This window comes from Chenopodium quinoa, unplaced genomic scaffold, assembly GCF_001683475.1.
Source record: "Chenopodium quinoa cultivar QQ74 unplaced genomic scaffold, ASM168347v1, whole genome shotgun sequence".
In the NCBI taxonomy this organism is placed as follows: domain Eukaryota; kingdom Viridiplantae; phylum Streptophyta; class Magnoliopsida; order Caryophyllales; family Amaranthaceae; genus Chenopodium; species Chenopodium quinoa.
In genome coordinates this window covers 4677173-4697389 of record NW_018745684.1, presented here as the reverse complement: position 1 = coordinate 4697389, position 20217 = coordinate 4677173, and the positions used below count along the sequence as shown (strand labels likewise).

At 42.0% G+C, this 20217-nt stretch overlaps 1 protein-coding gene across 1 annotated transcript; it reads right to left on the bottom strand.

Moving 5' to 3' along the window:
- Positions 1-14520: 14520 nt before the first annotated feature.
- LOC110717694 (ornithine carbamoyltransferase, chloroplastic-like) lies at positions 14521-18573 on the bottom strand. The gene is made up of 5 exons (XM_021896458.1): positions 18275-18573; positions 16705-17039; positions 15794-15925; positions 15335-15610; positions 14521-15140 (listed from the first exon to the last, which is right to left on the bottom strand). The coding sequence occupies exons 1-5, from the start codon at positions 18459-18461 to the stop codon at positions 14958-14960; spliced, it is 1113 nt and encodes a 370-aa protein (XP_021752150.1). The 5' UTR covers positions 18462-18573; the 3' UTR covers positions 14521-14957.
- Between the last annotated feature and the right edge of the window lie 1644 nt (positions 18574-20217).

Genomic DNA, 20217 nt, shown 5'->3' with positions numbered 1-20217 from the left:
CTTACCGGTTGCCTGGCGGCATTGGGGAGATTCCTCAGCCGGTCAGGCGACAAGTGCCTGTATTTCTTTCAAGCAATCAAAAAGAGGTCGAGGTTTGAATGGGGTGAAGAGGCTGAGGCGGCATTCCAAAGACTGAAGCAGCACTTGCATTCTTTGCCAAGATTAGTGAGTCCCCTACCCCAGGAGGCTCTCTACATGTACCTAGCCGTCTCAGATCATTCCTTGAGTGCCGTCCTCCTTGCCGAGAGAGACGGCAACCAGCTCCCGGTCTACTTTATAAGCCATGTCCTCCGGAATGCTGAACTGCGATATCCCACGATTGAAAAATTCGGTCTGGCATTGTTCAAGGCAGTCAAGCGGTTGAAACCATATTTCTTGGCTCACCCGGTTATAGTTTTCACTGACCAGCCGCTCAAAAGGCCTATGACCACTCTGGAGTCATCCGGAAGAATGATTAAATGGGCAGTGGAAATTCAAAGTCTAGAAGTCAGTTTCGAGCCCAGGCGGGCAGTGAAGGGTCAGGCTTTCGCCGACTTCATTGTTGAAATGACAAGACCGATGCAGCCGGGTAGAACAGATCAAGTTTGGAAAGTTTATGTAGACGGGAGCTCTACGCTGAATGGTTGTGGGGCAGGCGTAATTTGTCACTCTCCGGAAGGTGATAAATTCGAGTATGCACTACGATTCAAGTTTCAAGCTTCGAATAATGAAGCTGAATACGAGGCCCTGCTAGCCGGTATCCGTATGTGTAAGGCAGCCGGGGCAATGAAAGTTGACGCCTGCTCAGATTCCCAACTCATCGTTAGCCAGTTCAGCGGTGACTATGAGGCCACCCATCCGGTTATGATTAAGTATCTTCAGGCGGTCAAAGAGGAGGCTGGGGCACTTGATGAATTCAACCTAAGTCAAATACCCAGATCCGAGAATAATCAGGCGGATGCATTAGCCAAACTCGCATCATCCGCCACATGTGATACGCCTAGGTCAGTATTCTGGGAAGTCATGGAAAAGAAGAGCATCGAATGCGACCCTATTGGAGTTCTAGATCGAAGCTCCACTTGGATGGATCCCATCCGGAATTACTTGGTAGACGGCACTCTACCGGACGTCTCATCAGAGGCGGTTGCTCTTAAAAGACGAGCATTAAGCTTCGTGATTCACGAAGGTGAACTTTTCCGGAAGGGTTACTTGCAGCCGCTATACAAGTGTGTTACCCCAGAAAAGGGAAAGGAAATATTGGAAGATCTGCATGCCGGCTTCTGTGGATCGCATATTGGCGGAAAGACCCTAGCCAAAAAATCCAGGCGGCAAGGATACTTCTGGCCTACCCTTGAGGCGGATGCACTGGATATGGTAAAAAGATGTGACAAGTGCCAGAGATTTGGCCGGCTGATCCGACTACCGGCAACAGATTTAACAGCTATTTCCAGCCCAATTCCCTTTGCCAAATGGGGCATGGATATTTTGGGACCATACACTCCTGCCCCAGGCGGCAAAAGATACATCTTGGTGGCTGTAGATTACTTCACCAAGTGGGTTGAGGCCAAGGCGGTTAAGTGCATCAAAACTAAGGATGTCATCTCCTTTATCTGGAGGAATGTCATCACCCGGTTCGGCGTACCAATGTCAATGGTCTTTGACAATGGCCCCCAGTTTGAAACGCCTGTCCTAAAGACTTGGTTGCAAGATCAAGGAATTACCCATTACTTTGCATCCGTGGGCCGTCCGCAAGCAAACGGTCAAGTAGAAGCTTTTAACAAGCTAATCTCAGGCGGAATAAAGAAAAAGATTGAAAAAGCAGGCGGTCTCTGGGCAGAAGAGCTGACTCATGTTCTTTGGTCCATCAGAACCACTGAGAAGGGGTCAACCGGTGAAACTCCATTCCTTATGGCATATGGTACCGAGGCGGTGCTTCCTATTGAATTATATGAGCCAACACTCCGAATCATGTTGTATGATGAAGCAGCAAATTGGGAAGCAATGCGCCTGGCATTAGATACTCTTCCCGAGAAAAGGGGCAACGCCGCCTTGCGCCATGAAATCTACCGTCTGCGAATGACGAGGGCCTACAACAGGAGGGTGCGTAAACGCCCTCTCAAGGTTGGAGATTTTGTTTTACGAAAGCTTGAAGCAACCGGTAGGGCAAACGAGCAAGGGAAACTGACCCCAAACTGGGAAGGACCCTACCGAATTTTCGAAGAAGTTAGAAACGGCACATACCGCCTGGAAACCCCAGACGGAATACAGCTGCCTCGTACCTGGAATGTAGATAACTTGAAAAAGTACTACTTCTAAGGATGTTGTAATTTTTTGTACAGTATTGAAATGAGAAAGCATATAATTTCCATTCATACAAATGTATTTGCACCTGTCTAGTGAAAAATCACAGACGGAAGAACACTGGTTAAAAACCACTGCTCCAAAAAGAGCAGTCATCCGACGACACCCATCCGGGTGATATCGTCGAAGAGAACAGCTCCCTTTCGGGTGGTACATTGTTCTAGCGATCCAATAACTCAGACGGCATTCTCTTATAGAATGAACAGCCATCTGAGGTGATCCAGGTTTTACCCAACAAGGACCCAAAAGAGGTCCATCCGGGAATACCAGCCGGGGCAGGGTTAGATCAGTCACTGATCACCCATCCGGCTACCATGAAAACGGCTGCCTGTTTACCGTTGGAGTAAACAGATGGCCATTTTAGTGGCATATTATTGTACCAGCCGGGGCAGGGTTAGATCAGTCACTGATCACCCATCCGGCTACCATGAAAACGGCTGCCTGTTTACCGTTGGAGTAAACAGATGGCCATTTTAGTGGCATATTATTGTACCAGCCGGGGCAGGGTTAGATCAGTCACTGATCACCCATCCGGCCACCATGAAACGGCTGCCTGTTTACCGTTGGAATAAACAGAGCCATTTCAGGGGCATATCATTGTAAAGCCGGAGCGAGGTTAGATCAGTCACTGATCACCCATCCGGCTGCCAGGAAACGGTTGCCTGTTTACCGTTGGAATAAACAGATGGCCATTTCAGAGGCGTATCGTAACCGGATGAGTAAATAATAATACAAATAAACAATATATATATATTCAAATGAAAAGATAGAATATCAGAACCGACTGTGTCGGTCAGTAGATTAAAATTAGTACCAATTGTAATGTTAACCGGACCCCCGTCCGGTAAAGATACATTAAAATACTCGGCTCACAGGCCGGAAAAGAAGATAGAAAATTTTTATGGTTGCTGCTGAAGATCCGGCTGTTGGACTGCGTCGATTGGAGCTTCGCCTGTTTGCTCCATCGCTTGCTGATCCCCCGCATTGACTGGAGCTTCGCCTGCTTGCTCCATCGCTTGCTGATCCCCATCCGGGGCATCTTGAGTAGCATCATCTGGCTGAAGCACGCTGTTGCTCTCAACCCACTCGGCGAAAGCCGGAGGGGCGTCAGTTCCGAGCGCTTTGGCCTCGTAAACTTCAGCGGCATACTGGTATCGAAGACTCCAGTACTCGTACTCAAGATCCGGATGGAGCAGGCCCCAAGCGAGCTTCATTCGCTCTTCGCAGTCGGCTTCATTCTCAGTAATCAGGCGGAGTTGTTCCTCTTCCAGCTCTTTCTTATGGGCCGCCTGATTGTTAGCGAGTTCAGTCACCAGCCGGCTGTTGTCCTCCCGGAGATTAGTATTTTCCTTGTCAGCATTCTCCAATACCTTAAGGTCAGCTTGAAGATTTTTGACCTGGAGCTCAAGCTCATCAACTCTCTTCAAGGCCGCCTCCCCAGCCTCAGCCGCCTTCTTCAGCAGTTCCTCCTGTTGCAACTTTCGTTGTTCAGTTTCCAAGTCATATGAAATGGCATTGAATTGGCAAACGTCAATAAGCTCAGATGCGCGCTTCTGAGCGTCTCTTACCTCCTCTTGCTTCTTGCGAAGAGGGACGCTAAGTCCGTCAACCCTCAGCAGTGTCTGCAACATCAACCGGTAAAAGTGTTAGAAAAATCAAAGACAGTACTTGCATCTGTTAAAGCATAGATCATCCGATATATGTACCTCAGCAAGGAGAGAAGTTATCCGGTCAAGATTAACCGTGTGCACAGCCGGCACAGACTCTCTCTCAGACCGAGTGATGGTCTTGACCATCCTCTTAGCATACTGTTGGTAGTTTGGACGGCTGGAGGTTGTATCTGCAATTATAGAATCAGCTGTAAGGTTGTGGGCATAAGCCTCGCCAATATTCAGGCGGTGTCCAGAAGAGTCCCCGGATTGGCTTGCTTGGGTCTTTACCCTCATATGACCAAGCGGCCAGGGGGGATCGAAGGCAGAAGTGTTACCTCTCTCGGACTGTGGGGTTGAAGCCCCCCCAGCCGCTAAAGAACCGGAGCCCGTCATGGTACGAGCATCCGGTCTTAATGACTCCGCCACCATTTCAAAGTGGGGAGTGTATTGCAGGCTCTTTCCTGCAGTTGTAGGCCTGTCTGAGTCAGGCGTTTTTCGTTTCCGGCTCGCAGCCGGGTCAGAAGCCGCCACCCTAGGCACTTTGGCGGCTGGCTTGGGAATGTTCCCAGCCGGACGTTTTTGCATACTCGCCATAGAGCGAGGTATGACTTGGCTCCCAGTCTGGAAACAGTCACAATAAGATGCATCCGGTAAAAACCACAAAACAAGGAAAAAGTACATCCGGCAAAAACAAAAGTGGTTCAGAAAGGACTACCCCGGTATTTTTGGCAGCCATCGCTGCCCTCTTCGCATCAAGCTGCTTCTTTCTCAAGAGGATGGCAGGGGTAGCCGGAGTCTTCTCTGGCGGCACCATTCTCTTTGCTTCTTCTGCAAAACAAGAGTAAACATGGTTAGAAAACAAAGTATACCCATCCGGGAAAAACTTGAAAGATTAGTAGACCTACCTTTGCTGAACATAGTGCTCAAGTTACAAAGAGACAAAAAGCCCTCATCCTTAAACCAATCCGGATGAGGCACCCAAAATTTGGGAACTACAATCTCACTCCCGTCGTCTAGTGGGGCGGTTGTCTTCAGAAAGAGACCTTTCTCCATTATTTGGTCCCATGCCTCTCCCGGTACTTTAGGGAGAGCGCATTTCCTTCCCATCAAGACCGGGTGCTTATTGTATCTACGCAGACGCTGGTTGAGTTGGAGGGAGGGGGAAGAGACTACATAAAACTTACTCTTCCAGTTACTCCACTTGGATGGCTTGTCCAAAGTCATCATATACTCCGGAAGCGTGGTGAGAGTGTACCACGCATTCCACCCACCCGGCGCTCTGCTTAAATAATGCATGTGCGCAAAAGCCTGCCAACTTGGCTTGACACCCTGCAGTTCACAGGCTGCTATATATCCAAGGATGTTGACCCATGAATTAGGGGTCAACTGCCATACGCCTAGATCATACCCCTTCAGTATGGCTTTTATACAATGATGAAGGGGGAACCGGAGGCCGGCTGAAAACGCCGCCTCATAACAGCCGAAGAAGTTGTCGGCATGTTCTATGTCGTCTGCCCAAGCGACGCTTGCCTCTGCAGGCGGAACGACCACTTCCCATCCCTCGCCAACCGGCTTCTTCTGCAAGAAAGCAGGGAGTGTGGCGTTCAAGGTGACTACATCCCTGGCGGACATGGTCATATCCGTCGGGTCACCCTTAGCCGGCCATTTGTAGGCCTCTTCTTCAACAGGAGCCGCCTCTGCAGAAGACTCTTCATTAGGGCCAGGGCCGGACTCCCCATTATCACCGGATCCCTCTCCGGATTCCTCTCCACCGGAACCAGAGCTATCCAAGATACTGTCACCTGGGGTGCTAGGTATACTTGGAGAATTTTGCGGAATTTCATTAGGACTCGCCTCAGCCGGTTCCTCGGCTTGTTCTTGATTTATAGGGTCAGGCGGGTCAACGGCTGCATCGTCAGACTGATAGTCAGGGTCGACTGCCGTCCCTCTAATCCGAGCCATTCTGCCCTGCACATGAACAGAGTCGGTCGGATTCGATGTAGGAGAAGGTTGTTCCAAGCACTCCCAGACGGCAATCCCAGTCCTAGACTCAGCCGTCCCAGGTGACCGGCTGACCACGGTCGTAGGCTGTGCCGTGTGTGCATTGGTGAAGTTCATATCCTAATGCTATGCAACCGGAAATAAAAGGAAGTGACTAGTATAAGATGCAGGCGGTACCTTTGGAAATTGAGATTTGATGAAAAGGATGGCTTGAAAACTACGCAGGCGGAAGTCTCCAAATGAGTTTGAAGCTGAAATGAAGAAGGAAGGTCAAATATATAATGGGCTCATTCAAAAGACACCCATACGGTAAAATACCGGATGGGGTGTATCTAAAGGTTTGAGAAAAAGCTGAGGCTGCTCAAACAACCCCCATACGGTTAAAAACCGGATGGGGGCATTTTAAATATTGTTTGGGAAAAAGCTTAGGCTGCTCAAACAACCCCCATACGGTTAAAAACCGGATGGGGGCAATTTAAATATTGTCTGAGAAGAAGCTGAGGCTGCTCAAACAACCCCCACACGGTTAAAAACCGGATGGGGGCATTTTAAATATTGCTTGAGAAAAGCTGAGGCTGCTCAAACAACCCCCATACGGTTAGAAACCGGATGGGGGCATTTTAAACGATGTTTGAGAAAAAGCTTAGGCTGCTCAAACAACCCCCATACGGTTAAAAACCGGATGAGGGCAATTTAAATATTGTCTGAGAAGAAGCTGAGGCTGCTCAAACAACCCCCACACGGTTAAAAACCGGATGGGGGCATTTTAAATATTGCTTGAGAAGACGCTGAGGCTGCTCAAACAACCCCCATACGGTTAGAAACCGGATGGGGGCATTTTAAACGATGTTTGAGAAAAGGCTTAGGCTGCTCAAACAACCTCCATACGGTTAAAAACCGGATGGGGGCAATTTAAATATTGTCTGAGAAGAAGCTGAGGCTGCTCAAACAACCCCCATACGGTTAAAAACCGGATGGGGGCATTTTAAACGATGTTTGAGAAAAAGCTTAGGCTGCTCAAACAACCCCCACACGGTTAAAAACCGGATGGGGGCATTTTAAATATTGCTTGAGAAAAGCTGAGGCTGCTCAAACAACCCCCATACGGTTAGAAACCAGATGGGGGCATTTTAAACGATGTTTGAGAAAAAGCTTAGGCTGCTCAAACAACCCCCATACGGTTAAAAACCGGATGAGGGCAATTTAAATATTGTCTGAGAAGAAGCTGAGGCTGCTCAAACAACCCCCACACGGTTAAAAACCGGATGGGGGCATTTTAAATATTGCTTGAGAAGACGCTGAGGCTGCTCAAACAACCCCCATACGGTTAGAAACCGGATGGGGGCATTTTAAACGATGTTTGAGAAAAGGCTTAGGCTGCTCAAACAACCCCCATACGGTTAAAAACCGGATGGGGGCAATTTAAATATTGTCTGAGAAGAAGCTGAGGCTGCTCAAACAACCCCCATACGGTTAAAAACCGGATGGGGGCATTTTAAACGATGTTTGAGAAAAAGCTTAGGCTGCTCAAACAACCCCCACACGGTTAAAAACCGGATGGGGGCAGTTTACATATTGTAAAAAGAGGCTGCTCAAACAACCCCCATACGGTTAATAACCGGATGGGGGCCATATGAGATGTTTGAGAAACTAGATTGCTCAAACAACTCCCATCCGGTTGAATGCCGGATGGGGGTATGCTGAATGCATCTTAAATAAATTCCTCAAAAGATGCGGAGGCGTGAATGATGACCCAACCGGCTTCACAACCGGTTGGGGTTTTTTTTCGAAAATCAACTAATGGAAAGCATCCTAGTGATAAATCCGGATGGGGGTGTTAATTTGTATAACGCCTAAATATTGAAGACTCCCAGGCGGTGCCTTGCCGGCTGGGGAAGAAGATCCAGCAATGGGATATGGGTCAAGGACCCCCCAGGCGGCATGCAATCCGGATGGGGTCAAGCGTTTAAGCTCATCAAAAGTAAAAGTAAAGAGAATAAGGCAGTCGGTACCTTAAAGATCGGAGAAAAAGAACTCAACCGGTCGCCGGATGCAAGAAAAACTTGGGAGATAGTGGTATCAGAGCGCTCTCAGAAAATTTTTTGAAATATGTAAAGTGTGGAGAGAGAGAAAGCGTCAAGTATTTATAGAAAAAGAGCAGAAGGCGAAACGATGCCTTCTGCCCTAAAAACTTGAAATTTGAAAAAAAAAAAAAAAAAAAAAAAAAATAAAAAAAGGAGGGAAGAAGACGAACCGTCTCCTCCCATGCGTCTGACACTTGTCACAGGTGACACGTGGATATTCCACGTCACACCTGTGAGGGGCAGATGTTTAGGGTAAAAATACCCTATGACACGTGGCCCAATAAAGGACCGCCACGTGTCAAGCTTGCAACGGTCAGCAAAGGCCCAATCCCTTTGCGACACGTGTCATTGAACCCTAATTGAGGTACAGCTCTTCCCTACTATAAATAGTAAGAATAGACCTCATTTATGGGGATCCAAAAAATTTCCCAACAACCAAAAAACACAAATCCCCTTGCAAAACGCTCTCAAATCGAGAAGCATTTATTGTCTTATTTCCACTTTTAGAAAGAGACTAACTTAATCTTCGGAGGCGGAACACCCCAGCCCCAGCCGGAGTATTCCGTTATTTGTGCAGGTACCGGCAAAAGAAGGAGCATTCTAGGAAATTGTAACTCTCCCGAAGGACATAAAAAACCCCCAAAACATCTGGCGCCGTCTGTGGGGAGAGTACTTTCTAGATGACTTCAGAACCGGTACACCCGGGTAAGAGTAGTCAACCTGCTGGTGAGGTTGAGGTCTATTCAGACCAAGATACATCCGATAATCATGAGATTGAAGCCTACACGGCTGCTGATGGTTCCTTCAGAACAAAGCATACTCGTTCCAAAGACAAGAAGGAACGAACAGAGCAGGCGGCAGGCACAAGTCATCCTGCTAGGGGACCGCTTGGGTTGACTCCCACTCCAGAAGGAGCCGCCCCAGTCTCCAGAGATGAACTCATCAACATGATGACGAGTTTCAAGGGAGAGATCAGAGGCCTTCTGGACCAAACATCCGGCCCCCGTAAGGGTCAGGCGGAAGAAAGGCGTCTGGCAAAACAGACAGCAAAACCAATCAAGGGTAGAGCATCTACCCCGCATCCGAAGTCAAAAATGCCGGCTAGGCCCTTTGACTTCTCAAAGATTCACACTCCCGTAGATGGAGTCAGAAAGCCCGTCCGGCACATTCAGCCGGATGGAACCAAAAAAGTCTATTCTGATGCCCGGACGCTAATTCAAGATAAAAAGACTCAGCAGCGTTCCGAGACAGCTTCTACATCAACCTATCGAGACAGTTTCAATGCCACCTCAGGGAGGCACTCGAAGACAAACTATGACAGCCGGACGAACGAGGTTTCCGTTCGATCCGGCCCTCATATGATCCACCCGGCACTGCAGGCAACTCCGCACACGCCTTTTGGATCTCCGTATGCCCAGCCGGGTCTTTTCGGGGGGCATCAGCAGTCGCCTCTCCAGCCTACAGACTGGCAGCTCCGGCTGCTCAACCTTGGGGAACAGCCAACACATGATTATATCATCACTCAGTATGTAATAAATCTCCGCCGAATTTGTCATAATAGTAAAACCAAAGCCAAGCATTTTTAATTTTATGGTTACACCACTAGAGTTCAACTCCAATTCCTATCCAAATAACAATACTTGCATCGATATTCATACATATATAATTCCTCATCATCTTGATCGATTTTACCGGTATATAAAGTTAGCCTCCCATTACTCGTGTCGTTGTCGTCTTTGCTCACAATTGCTCTCAACCTAGGGTGTTGATAACGGGTAATTCCTTGTTTCTCCTATTGATTAACAAACTTGTTTCTCTTGGGGGCACTATAGTCATTTTAGGGGTATGCTGTCATGTGATGTGTACAAGGATGCTTGCCAACTGTTTCCACGTGGGGTGATTTGGTGGACGACCTTGACGGAGTTAACTTGCAGAAATAGCTAACTCTTCTTCCTCCATTCTCTCACCTCCATTAGCAGAAATTAAAAACCTTTAACGGAAAAATAGAAAAGCACGAACAAGCTTCAATGGAGAAGGAAGACAAACCTTTCCCTTAAGGGTTAACCATGCCCTAATTTCTCCAATTTTCCTAGGGTTTTTCGTTTGATTCGGTGGCGAAGCCGTCGAATTTGCTGTCGGAAAGGTGAAAGAGGTTGAAGAAGATAGGGAACAACGAGATACCAGGTAATGTCAAGCAAATCGAAGCGGTGGTTGTAAGATGCCGAGATTTGGTGGCATGAATTGAAGAAGAACCAGTCAAATTGAAGAAGAAGAAGGACGATGGCGTGAATTGAAGAAGAACCAGTCAAATTGAAGAAGAAGAAGAAGAAGAAGAAGAAGAAGGAAGAAAAAGACGGAGGATCATAAAGAAGATGGTGGGGGGGGGGGGGGGGGAGGTGCGAGCTGAAGGACACGAAGGAGATGATGGTTCACAGCTTCAATGGAGGACGAAGGTGATGGAGGACAGTAGAATGAGGAACATTGATACGATTGCTTAGCTTAACACCATGTCACCATCCACATACTCAGCATACTTGCCAAACCAATTTGTCCCCACGTTGTCTAGTCAGCAGCTCAAAGATAGGAATAATTTCCAAAATGCCACTAGAGAAACAGAAAACGTTTCTCATGAAGAGTAACTGGGGTGCACCCGTTGATAACATGCCTTTCCGGTAGGATTAATTTTCATGGATGGAAATTGTACAAGGAGTGTACTAGCATGTCGCTTCAAGTGCCTCCATGTCACTCGCGCTCTTTTTTTTTGCCTCCCTACACATGAGTCCCCATGTAGCTGGCGCACTTTGATTATTATTGTTGTTGTTGACGATGGTAGCATCAACAGAAACAAAGTAATAAGTTGAAGGACGCGAGGTAACATTGATTTGAGAATCCCACCTAAACCAGGAATCAGCCAAGGGTACGAGTGGAGGCGGGAGTTGAACAACCACAGTCTCAAGAAGAGAAAATCTTGTAAAAAAATCACACGATTTCTTTTTAAGTATATTCATCGACAATAAACTACTATCAGGAAACGGAAAGTTGATGAGTGACGATGTGTTTGGGTACACAATTAGCGACCTTGGCATAGAGAAGTAGAGCGAGCTCATACTTGTGACAACATCATACAACTCCAGACAGACAATCGAGCAGCGACAAAGAGTTACAATGTCATCACCGACTTTGCTTAAGATCAATTCTATCACATCCCGAGGGATTGAGTTCATACTAATTCTTGGCTTATTACGGCCAACCCGTAAATCATCATCATCATCCTCCTCTCGATCTAATGATAATAATAATGGCGCATTCTTATTGTCATTATTATTAAACCAACATCGTGCTACTTTCAAGTACGCAGCTATTGCTACCGCGCTCATACTTACTTTCCTAATTATTATTAAACTTCCCATGCATCAATTCTTTAGTTTGTTAATTTGAGCAAGCAATTTTTGATATTGAATTCAGCATTATTATTATTTTATCACTATCTCTAATATATAAAGCCGGTCTCGCAGCCAGATCACGAGACAGAACACTTGACATTCCAATTTTTCGCCAAGTGTTGCGCCACGTAGGCGAAAAATAGTTATTATTGTGACATATATGATGCTAAGTATACGAAATTTGGATATATTTTGTATTATACTTCTAATATTTGATATATACAAAATTAATCATAACTTTTAATAAATATCCTACCATTCGTCATATTTCCATCATAAAATTCATTTTAAAAAGTTCCTTAAAATAAGAACATTTATAATATATTTAAGTTATTTTAATAAGTTTTAATCAGCTGTAAAATATTAAAAATACTTTCAATTCAGTAAAAATAATTTTAGTTTGGTAAAAATAATAATAGTTTTGGTAAAGGGATTATATGCCTTTGTAGAGTATATAAATAAACAATCAGGGCATCACCCGGGCACAAAACTAGTATATATATTTGTTAGATTTCGGAAAACTCCTCAACCTGTATACCATTGATCAATATATAAAGTTTACAATGCTAGTTCTAATCACGTTAGAAAACCTCGTACGATAAGGATACAAAATATACACAAATATTATCCTAATGTGCAACAAATATTATCATAACGAACTATAATATCTATCAATATATATACTTGGACAACTTTATTAATGGGAAGACCCCTAATTCCTTAAGCTAATTTTACTTAATTAATTAAGGTAGGGTAGTAGTAGTTTAATAATACCATTTTGATTTTTAAGGAAAACTTATGTTGTTGTAAAATTCTTATATCTTAACTTATGATTTTGAAAAAAAAAAAAAAAAAAAAAAAAAAAAAAAAAAAAAAAATCCTTATGATTTTGTTAACTATAACATACTCTGTATTAATTTCCACTTCACATAAATATATTATTTGCTCCAAATCCTTTCAGATACGAGTTTTGGCCGGTGTAAATGCACAGAATTATAATGGTAAGATAATTTTTTTATTAAATTATAATTTTTTTGTTAACATAATTTAAGGAGCAACTTACTGTCATGATCCAAAATTTACATCCTGTATATATGCTTGAAAAGGGGTAATTCTCTGTTTCTCATTGTGAGAAACAAGTTTTGTTTATCACGGGATATGTATTAAGATGTGGGGCTCTCACTCATGACACATACGCGGTTCCCACCAGTGAAAACATCACGTTATTTTCTAAAATGTCATTACGAGAAACAAAAGTGTTTCTCATAGTGAGGAATTGGGGCTCCCTCCTTGAAAAATGCATGAGCTACAAACTTTAAACTTTAATAAAATAGATGTATACATGCAATATTGGCCAAAGATGTATACATAATGTTTTACATGAGTCAAAAAATAGCGACAGAGGGAGTATTAATCATACACGTCGATACAATATCTTGCTTATAGATCACAATAGCCAGAGTCCACAGATTGTGATGGACTGATGGTATTACTACTTTTACTGATTTTGTTGGCAAGCAACAGATCATCTGCATCCTGAGGCTCAACACGGGAGATTTCCGTACAAAGTTGAGCCTCAGGATGCAGATTATCCATTTCTAACCATACTAATTTGTTGTGCAGAAGCAACTGTGGAGAAAGCATGCATGTCGAAACAGATCCTAATTCTTAAGCCATGTGATATTTGGTGCTCGAAAGGAGATCTGTTGTTATATATACTAGTGCAGTTTGTGCGAAGATTCTTATTAAAGGTGCTTTCATAGCATAATTCCAAGACAAGGTGCTCTTTCTGTCACTTATCAATGTCGACGTAGTTTGCCCAAACCAATGATAGGGTTATGGAAGAAGTAACATATGCACCAACTGTAGATGCTGACTTGCTCTCAAGAGCTAGACTAGGATATTTTTTAGCATTTCTTCGACGATGCTAATTCTTCATGTATTGTGTGTAAGTGTGACAACATAGCCTTAAGATGTAGACGAGTAACGAAAGCTAATACCTTCATCTTTAAGCAGAACCAATATAACTCGAGGAATCTAACCACTAAGCTCCTCCTTAAAGATACTGAAATTTCCCAATCGAAGAACAGTGAATCAAATCAAAGATTGCAACCGACTAATCGACTTTACTGGCATACATTTTCTTTAGAATTACATGGTCTCCATCAGTGATCACTGTCAAATATTCTATTCCTTTACAGATAAGCTAGGCTTTGTTTGGAGTAATAAGAGATACAATATTTTTGTCTTGTTAGTTGTTAGCACCTGCACCAGAAAATGCTGAAGCAGCTCCCTTTTACTACAGCATTTTTTTCCTTTACTGGTAGAGAACATTCAAATGTATCGATGATGATTGATAAGAATTGGATTCTTTCTTGCAGATGAGCTCTTGCATCAAAGCTTTAAGCAACGCGGTGTGATATTTTAAGTACCCTGTGACAAATCAGAAGGAAATATGTTGTTTTTGACAGTATTCTTGTGTCCATTTTCCTAATTTGTCTGTATTCCTGTGAGTAGAATATAAAACAAAGTTGCACAAGATTTATACTTCTTGTTATATTGTTAATGTCGGAAAAGGATTGATGCTTATATTGCTATGAGTGGTAGAAAAAATGATTCAGACCAAAGCACCTAAATGTACTGACGGCGCTTGGTTGCTCGAATATTACACTTCTTGACATACCAATTGGCTCAATTCAAGACCATGATCTTGTACACCTTATAATTAGCTAGTTGTTCTGGTTTTGATGATCGTTAGATGGAAAATACAAACATCAACTAACCCTAGGAGGCTCCTTCAAATTGCCTCTAATGAGATGAATATGGACCTTAAGCCTTCTTAGTGAGCAACTTAGTAGTTAGGAAAAGTTTCATCCTCTTTATGTTGTAATTTCTCACATATAAGGATTTCAAGTGTGATGTATGTGCAGTAGAATTTAGCTGCAATTAGGTTTAAATATCTGCAGAATTGTTTATTTAGAAAATACATAAACTAACACATTCGCAAAAAACTCTTACACAAGCAGTTCTTATTTATATCAATTTCTGTCACGTAACACTCAGGAGCATAGCCATACTGCTAACCCATACAAGAGCTCATAGGGAAGCACCAAACGCAATTTTTACTGATCAGTAGACCAGCAATACAGTAACTATTACTTGTATTTGAGATGAATGATCAAAATAGTGGAGAAAAGATATCAGTTTTAAGAAATAAATGGTTTCTGCTCCCCATGTCATTCCACCTGAAAATTCTGTCACAACTTAAAGATGAGAGTACGGCTATTTTATGCAAGTCTTTAATCCCTCCTTCGCAAATATGTAACATACTGAACACATCTGAATCTACAAGTTCTACGACTTCTACCTTACACCGCTAAAAGACATCGGATGATCAGACTACCAATGCAGCAAAAGCTCTAAAAATGTTCAAGACTTCAGGCATCAAGCACATGTAGCATTATAGCATTTTGAGCATGCATGCGGTTCTCAGCTTGAGGGAAAACAATTGAGTTGGGAGCCTCAATGACCCCATCAGTAACTTCTACTCCTCTCTCAGCTGGCAAACAGTGCATGAAGTAAGCCTTTGGTCCAGCTAATTTCATAAGAGCCTCGTCCACCTAGTGGAAATAACAAAAGCATCATGTAAATTTTATTGTCCTTTTACCACTTTACAAGATCGAATTGAATTAACCAGACAAGAACAGAGCAATGCCAAAAGCAAGTAGCAAGGCAAGATGTGTAAATCAATGCAATATAACATAATCAACCAAGCAATAAAAAAGATAGATAACAATATATCATCTGCATTCACCTGAAATCCTTGGAAAACTTTTCTACGATGTTCGGCTTCTTCCTTCTGTCCCATACTTGCCCAAACATCTGAGTAAACTACGTCTGCTCCAATAACAGCTTCTTTTGGATCATTTGTTATTTCAATTTTGCTGATGCCAGCCTGTTGAGCCTTTTTCACCGTCTTCTGATCAGGTTCAAATCCCTTTGGGCAGGCGCAGACAAAATGGAAAGGGATAATTTCTGCCAATAGCAACCAAGAATGCACAATATTGTTCCCATCTCCAACATAAACGACCTGGTCACACACAGTAATTATCCACAAGTCAGCTGATCAGAATATATGCAGAAAATATTGCTGCGAGAAATGAAATATAAGGCTAGTGTATAACACAGATATAACAGCCTGCCTTGGTAGGACCCATCTAGAAATGTGAGAAGATAGATATAGCACTCTTGATGCCACAAACAGAAGTCTCACCTTTGTTCCTTCTACGCTACCAATGTGTTCAATCATAGTCAGAGCATCGGCCATGATTTGACAAGGGTGGTTGTAATCTGTCAAGCCATTGACCACAGGTACGGTTGCATACTTAGCTAGGTCAATGATATCCTGTGACCAAAAAAATAATCATTACTTCAATCACATAGCAGCTTTAATGCAAGCCTAGATGGAAAGAGCAATCAAACAGAAAAAGGGAGGGAAGAAAACTCTTCTTTCTGATAAGTTCAACTTAAATTGTTTCAATCTGCTGTATGTGGACACTCTACGTTTCTTTTTCTCATAACAGCACTTGAAAGAGTTAAATTATATATTTGTTATGAGAAATGCAAACCTCTGTCACTAATAGAGTTATTACACACTGGGGCTTGTACTGGTAATAGTGCTTATTTGTTTATTTTGGATTAGCCAAAGACTAAACTACAAGAAGAGCAAACCTCACTGTTCTAAACTTAACCTTCTAAGAAAAATAATAGATCTAGCTTTTAGACCAAACTTTATCCTCTTTTAAATTTTCCAGGTGTATAAACAAACACAACCACTGACTCAAAACTAGATCAAAATACTCTCTTTCTAGGAACATAGAGTTAACATACAAAGATAGGTTAGTCACTTGTCGCAGAAGAACAATACTCTCCAATGAGAGCAAAATATGAATCAAACTTTTCTTACAAGATTAAAACCATTGACACAGCTTATTTGAACAAGTAGCTGTTGTAATAGTTTTCTTTCCATGCTAATATCTTTACAGCATTATTAATTGCCCGAAAATATTTTAGATTATTAAATGTATTCACAGAGCACACAGAACATCAGGTAAAAGGTACGAAAGGAGATTTCGCTAATTTTAGCAACCTTGATGAGACCATCACGGAAACTCACCAGCGTACCTGATGTGCAAAAACACGGGCCATAATGATGTCGTTATAGCGGGAGAGTACACGAGCAACATCTCGAGTTTCTTCTCGCTTTCCCATTTGAATGTCATCTGGTCCCAAGTATATTGCATGACCTCCCAACAAGAAAAAACCTGTCTCAAACGATACTCTTGTTCTCATGGATGGCTTTGCAAATATCATAGCCATACTCTTCCCTTTGAATGGCTGATATGACCTATCACCTGATTTAAGTAGAGCCTTAACCTCGATTGCGCGGTCTAAGATCTTCAAAATTGTAGCCTTGTCATAATCAGTTATGTGCAGAAAATCCTTTTTGGCTGTTTTCGCTGTAAATGAAACAGACTGAATAAGGTATGGCTCTAAAGCAGTTGGTGTCAAACCCACAGAATTCAAAATGAAGTAGACAACCAATCAAATATAGTAACAAAAGTAACTTGCAGGAGATGGACAATCAATAGAAAGTCATAAATTGACAACCCAGAAACGAGCACAATAATATATTTGAAAGATATTACAGATGTGCATACAATTTGTATATATTCAATGAAACAACTTGACTTGCATCAAGAAATAACAGCTTTTGAGTCAACTAAGGAGTTACCAAACCACAAGAAAGCGGATAAGTTTTAGAGATGAAAGAAGTTCAACATCAATAGTTAGAAATGGTATCCAAGTACAAACACAAAACAGGGTACAACTGCCCCCAAGGAATAAAAAGGAAGAAAAAACATAATTGCATTTGGATCATAAATTATAGATAAACAAGACAAAAATTCAATGCAAATTTTCGAAGGACACAGAGACCATTAAGCTCAATTACATAACAGGTACTCGATACAGTTTAGCAATACGAACCAGCATTTCTAATTGCATTTAACAACATTATCCTAGTTATCATTTAATTTTAGCAATATAACTCAGCAATCATCACTTACAATTTCACTTAACAAACGAACAGTCAAAAACTTATCAATGTAGTTAAGTAAATCGTCAGATTAGCTCAAAGACCTAACAACAAAATGATTTCCACTTATAATCAATACTTCCTCGGTATGGAAATAGTTGCGCCATTTTAACTATCATGTTTGTCAACACACAACTCTGTACATTGATATATTTAACATTACATTACTATGAAATTTACAAAATAAACATTGAGAAAAAACTAAAATTCTATAATATAATAAGATTTATTATTTAATTCATAAGAGAAAAGAAGGTTCAAAGTTAATACAAAGTATATGATTAATACAAAAAGTCACAATGATGCAACTATTTCAAAATGGAGGTAGTATAATACAATTTCTTCAACCAAGATAAAAGGACAAAATGTGGATGACAAATAGCTTAGTTGATCAAAATCTTAGCCGTATACCCGATATCCAAAATCAACCAACGATGAAATCCCGTCTACTATCACTACCCTTTACGACTCCCTAAACGGGGCAAAAAAACTAAAGAACCCCACAAATGTGCTTCACCAAAAAGACAGACAAAAAGAGGGTTTCAATCCCACTTCACAAATTACAAAATAATCACAGCAAAAGCACAAAAAAATCACCTTGAGCATCAACAGATGCAGGAGAGGCAGCAAGAGAAGAAGTCTGGCAACTAATTTTCCGGCGACTAATCGGAGACGACGAGGCGAAGGTGGCGGAGAAACGGCGGAGAGGGTTGTCGGAGAAAGAGGAAGTTTTGGAGGAGAGAGAAGAAGAGTCGAAGCAGAGTGAAGAAGAAATCGCTGCCATTTCTGGAATTTGTGTTTTGCTGTGAATAACCCAGAAATGAGAGGAGAGAGAAAGAAAAGAGAAAATGAGAGAGTGATTCTCTGTTAATAGTGATTGATGACGAATTCTACAAAGTTGTTTTTGGGTGATTCTACCGGCTCTTTTTACTCGCAATAAAGAGTAGTTTTGCGGACTTTTAAGCAAAAAATCTTAATCATATTTATTGAAAAATAAGGGCATATACTTAAATATTAATCTAACTCTTAAAAGAAAAATACAATTTCAACCAAAATTAAACTAAATAACCCACCTCCACTAGCACCACCCCGCAACACCAAAACCATTACCACCCAGCACCACCGACACAACCCAGCACCACCGAAACAACCTAGCACCATCGAACCCTGTTGACCCACCGCACCCACGAACCCACAAGCTACAACAACCCACCAAACCCACGAGCTGCAGCAACCCACCAAACCCACGAGTCGCAACAACCCACCAAACCCACAATTCTGGAATAAACCACCCACAAGCCACCAACCACGAACCCACAAACCAACCACGAACCCACCGATCTGAACCTACTTATGTGAACCCATCAACCTACCACCAACAATCCCCATAATGTGAATATGTAACTCCCTCGATTTACTAACTAATACTTCCTCCGTTCTTTTTTACTTGATCTATTTCATTTATCACGCTTGTCAATGCAAAACTTCAATGATCAATAACTTTAAATCTTCATAAGTAAAAATTATAAAAGCTATATGTTATGATAGTACTTAGTGAGACGAATATAACAAGATATCACATAAATATGTTTTTCTTTACATATAACTCACAAAAGACGGTCAAAGAAGGAGTGGTGAATAGTGTAAAAGTCAAAGCGGGTCAAGTAAAAAAGAACAGATGAAGTAATAAATAAGAATTAAAGGAAAATAAACAATCTTTGAATAAAATTGCAGAAGCATAAACTTAAATCGGAGGTATTACTGCCACACTCAACAACCTGTCAAGTGTTAAGGCTTACAAAATCCCAATAATTACAACCTAATAAACTAGGTGAGCTATTTAAACAACTTTACAAACTCGTTATAGCATACTAATCGAAACACTTGAGCTCCTTTAGCTACAATCACTTGATCAACCTGCTTAGAAAATCTTGACTGCTCACCGTTAAGGACAAATTCCAAAATAGATCGTCGCAGGAAAAAGACATGGCCGCAAACACAAGTAGCACAACAAACAAACGCACACACGTTAGCAAAAAGCTAAGTAATCACCACATATCAGAATACATAGAATTATGGAATAATTAACGTTACTAACTCAATTAAACAACGTAGTTCAAAACTACATTACACATTGTACTCTGGAAATAACCTTTGTCAGCTAAATCTCGAATAATAATACGAACCTTTACTCAATAAACTCATCTATCCCATAAGTGTGTCATGCTCTTTGTTCTATACCTAGCCTTGTATATGGGTAATTCGAAAATAAACCAACAAGTATAAAAACTTGAATACTCTCAATAACCAAAAAACCTTAAACCATGACCAATATGGGTCAAATTCCACTGTAGGGGACCATAGAAAAAAATATAAATAAAGATTGTACCTCATTCTTAACTCATAATTATTATCTCCTTACCAACATGCCAATGACTAAGGTATATAACACCGAGCCTCAAACCAAGAATGAAATAATAATCTCAACATTTTGATCTCATACTTTGATCAAATAATCATTCACAAGCTAGTAAATAATA

What these genes read in the sequence shown, in the direction of transcription:
- LOC110717694 (XM_021896458.1), bottom strand. Translation starts at nt 18,461, where the DNA reads ATGGCAGCGATTTCTTCTTCACTCTGCTTCGACTCTTCTTCTCTCTCC. An exon ending in TGCATCTGTTGATGCTCAAG is followed by an intron (nt 17,040 to 18,274) that starts GTGATTTTTTTG and finishes TTTCATTTACAG; the next exon opens with CGAAAACAGCCAAAAAGGAT. An exon ending in GTAGCGTAGAAGGAACAAAG is followed by an intron (nt 15,611 to 15,793) that starts GTGAGACTTCTG and finishes GTGTGTGACCAG; the next exon opens with GTCGTTTATGTTGGAGATGG.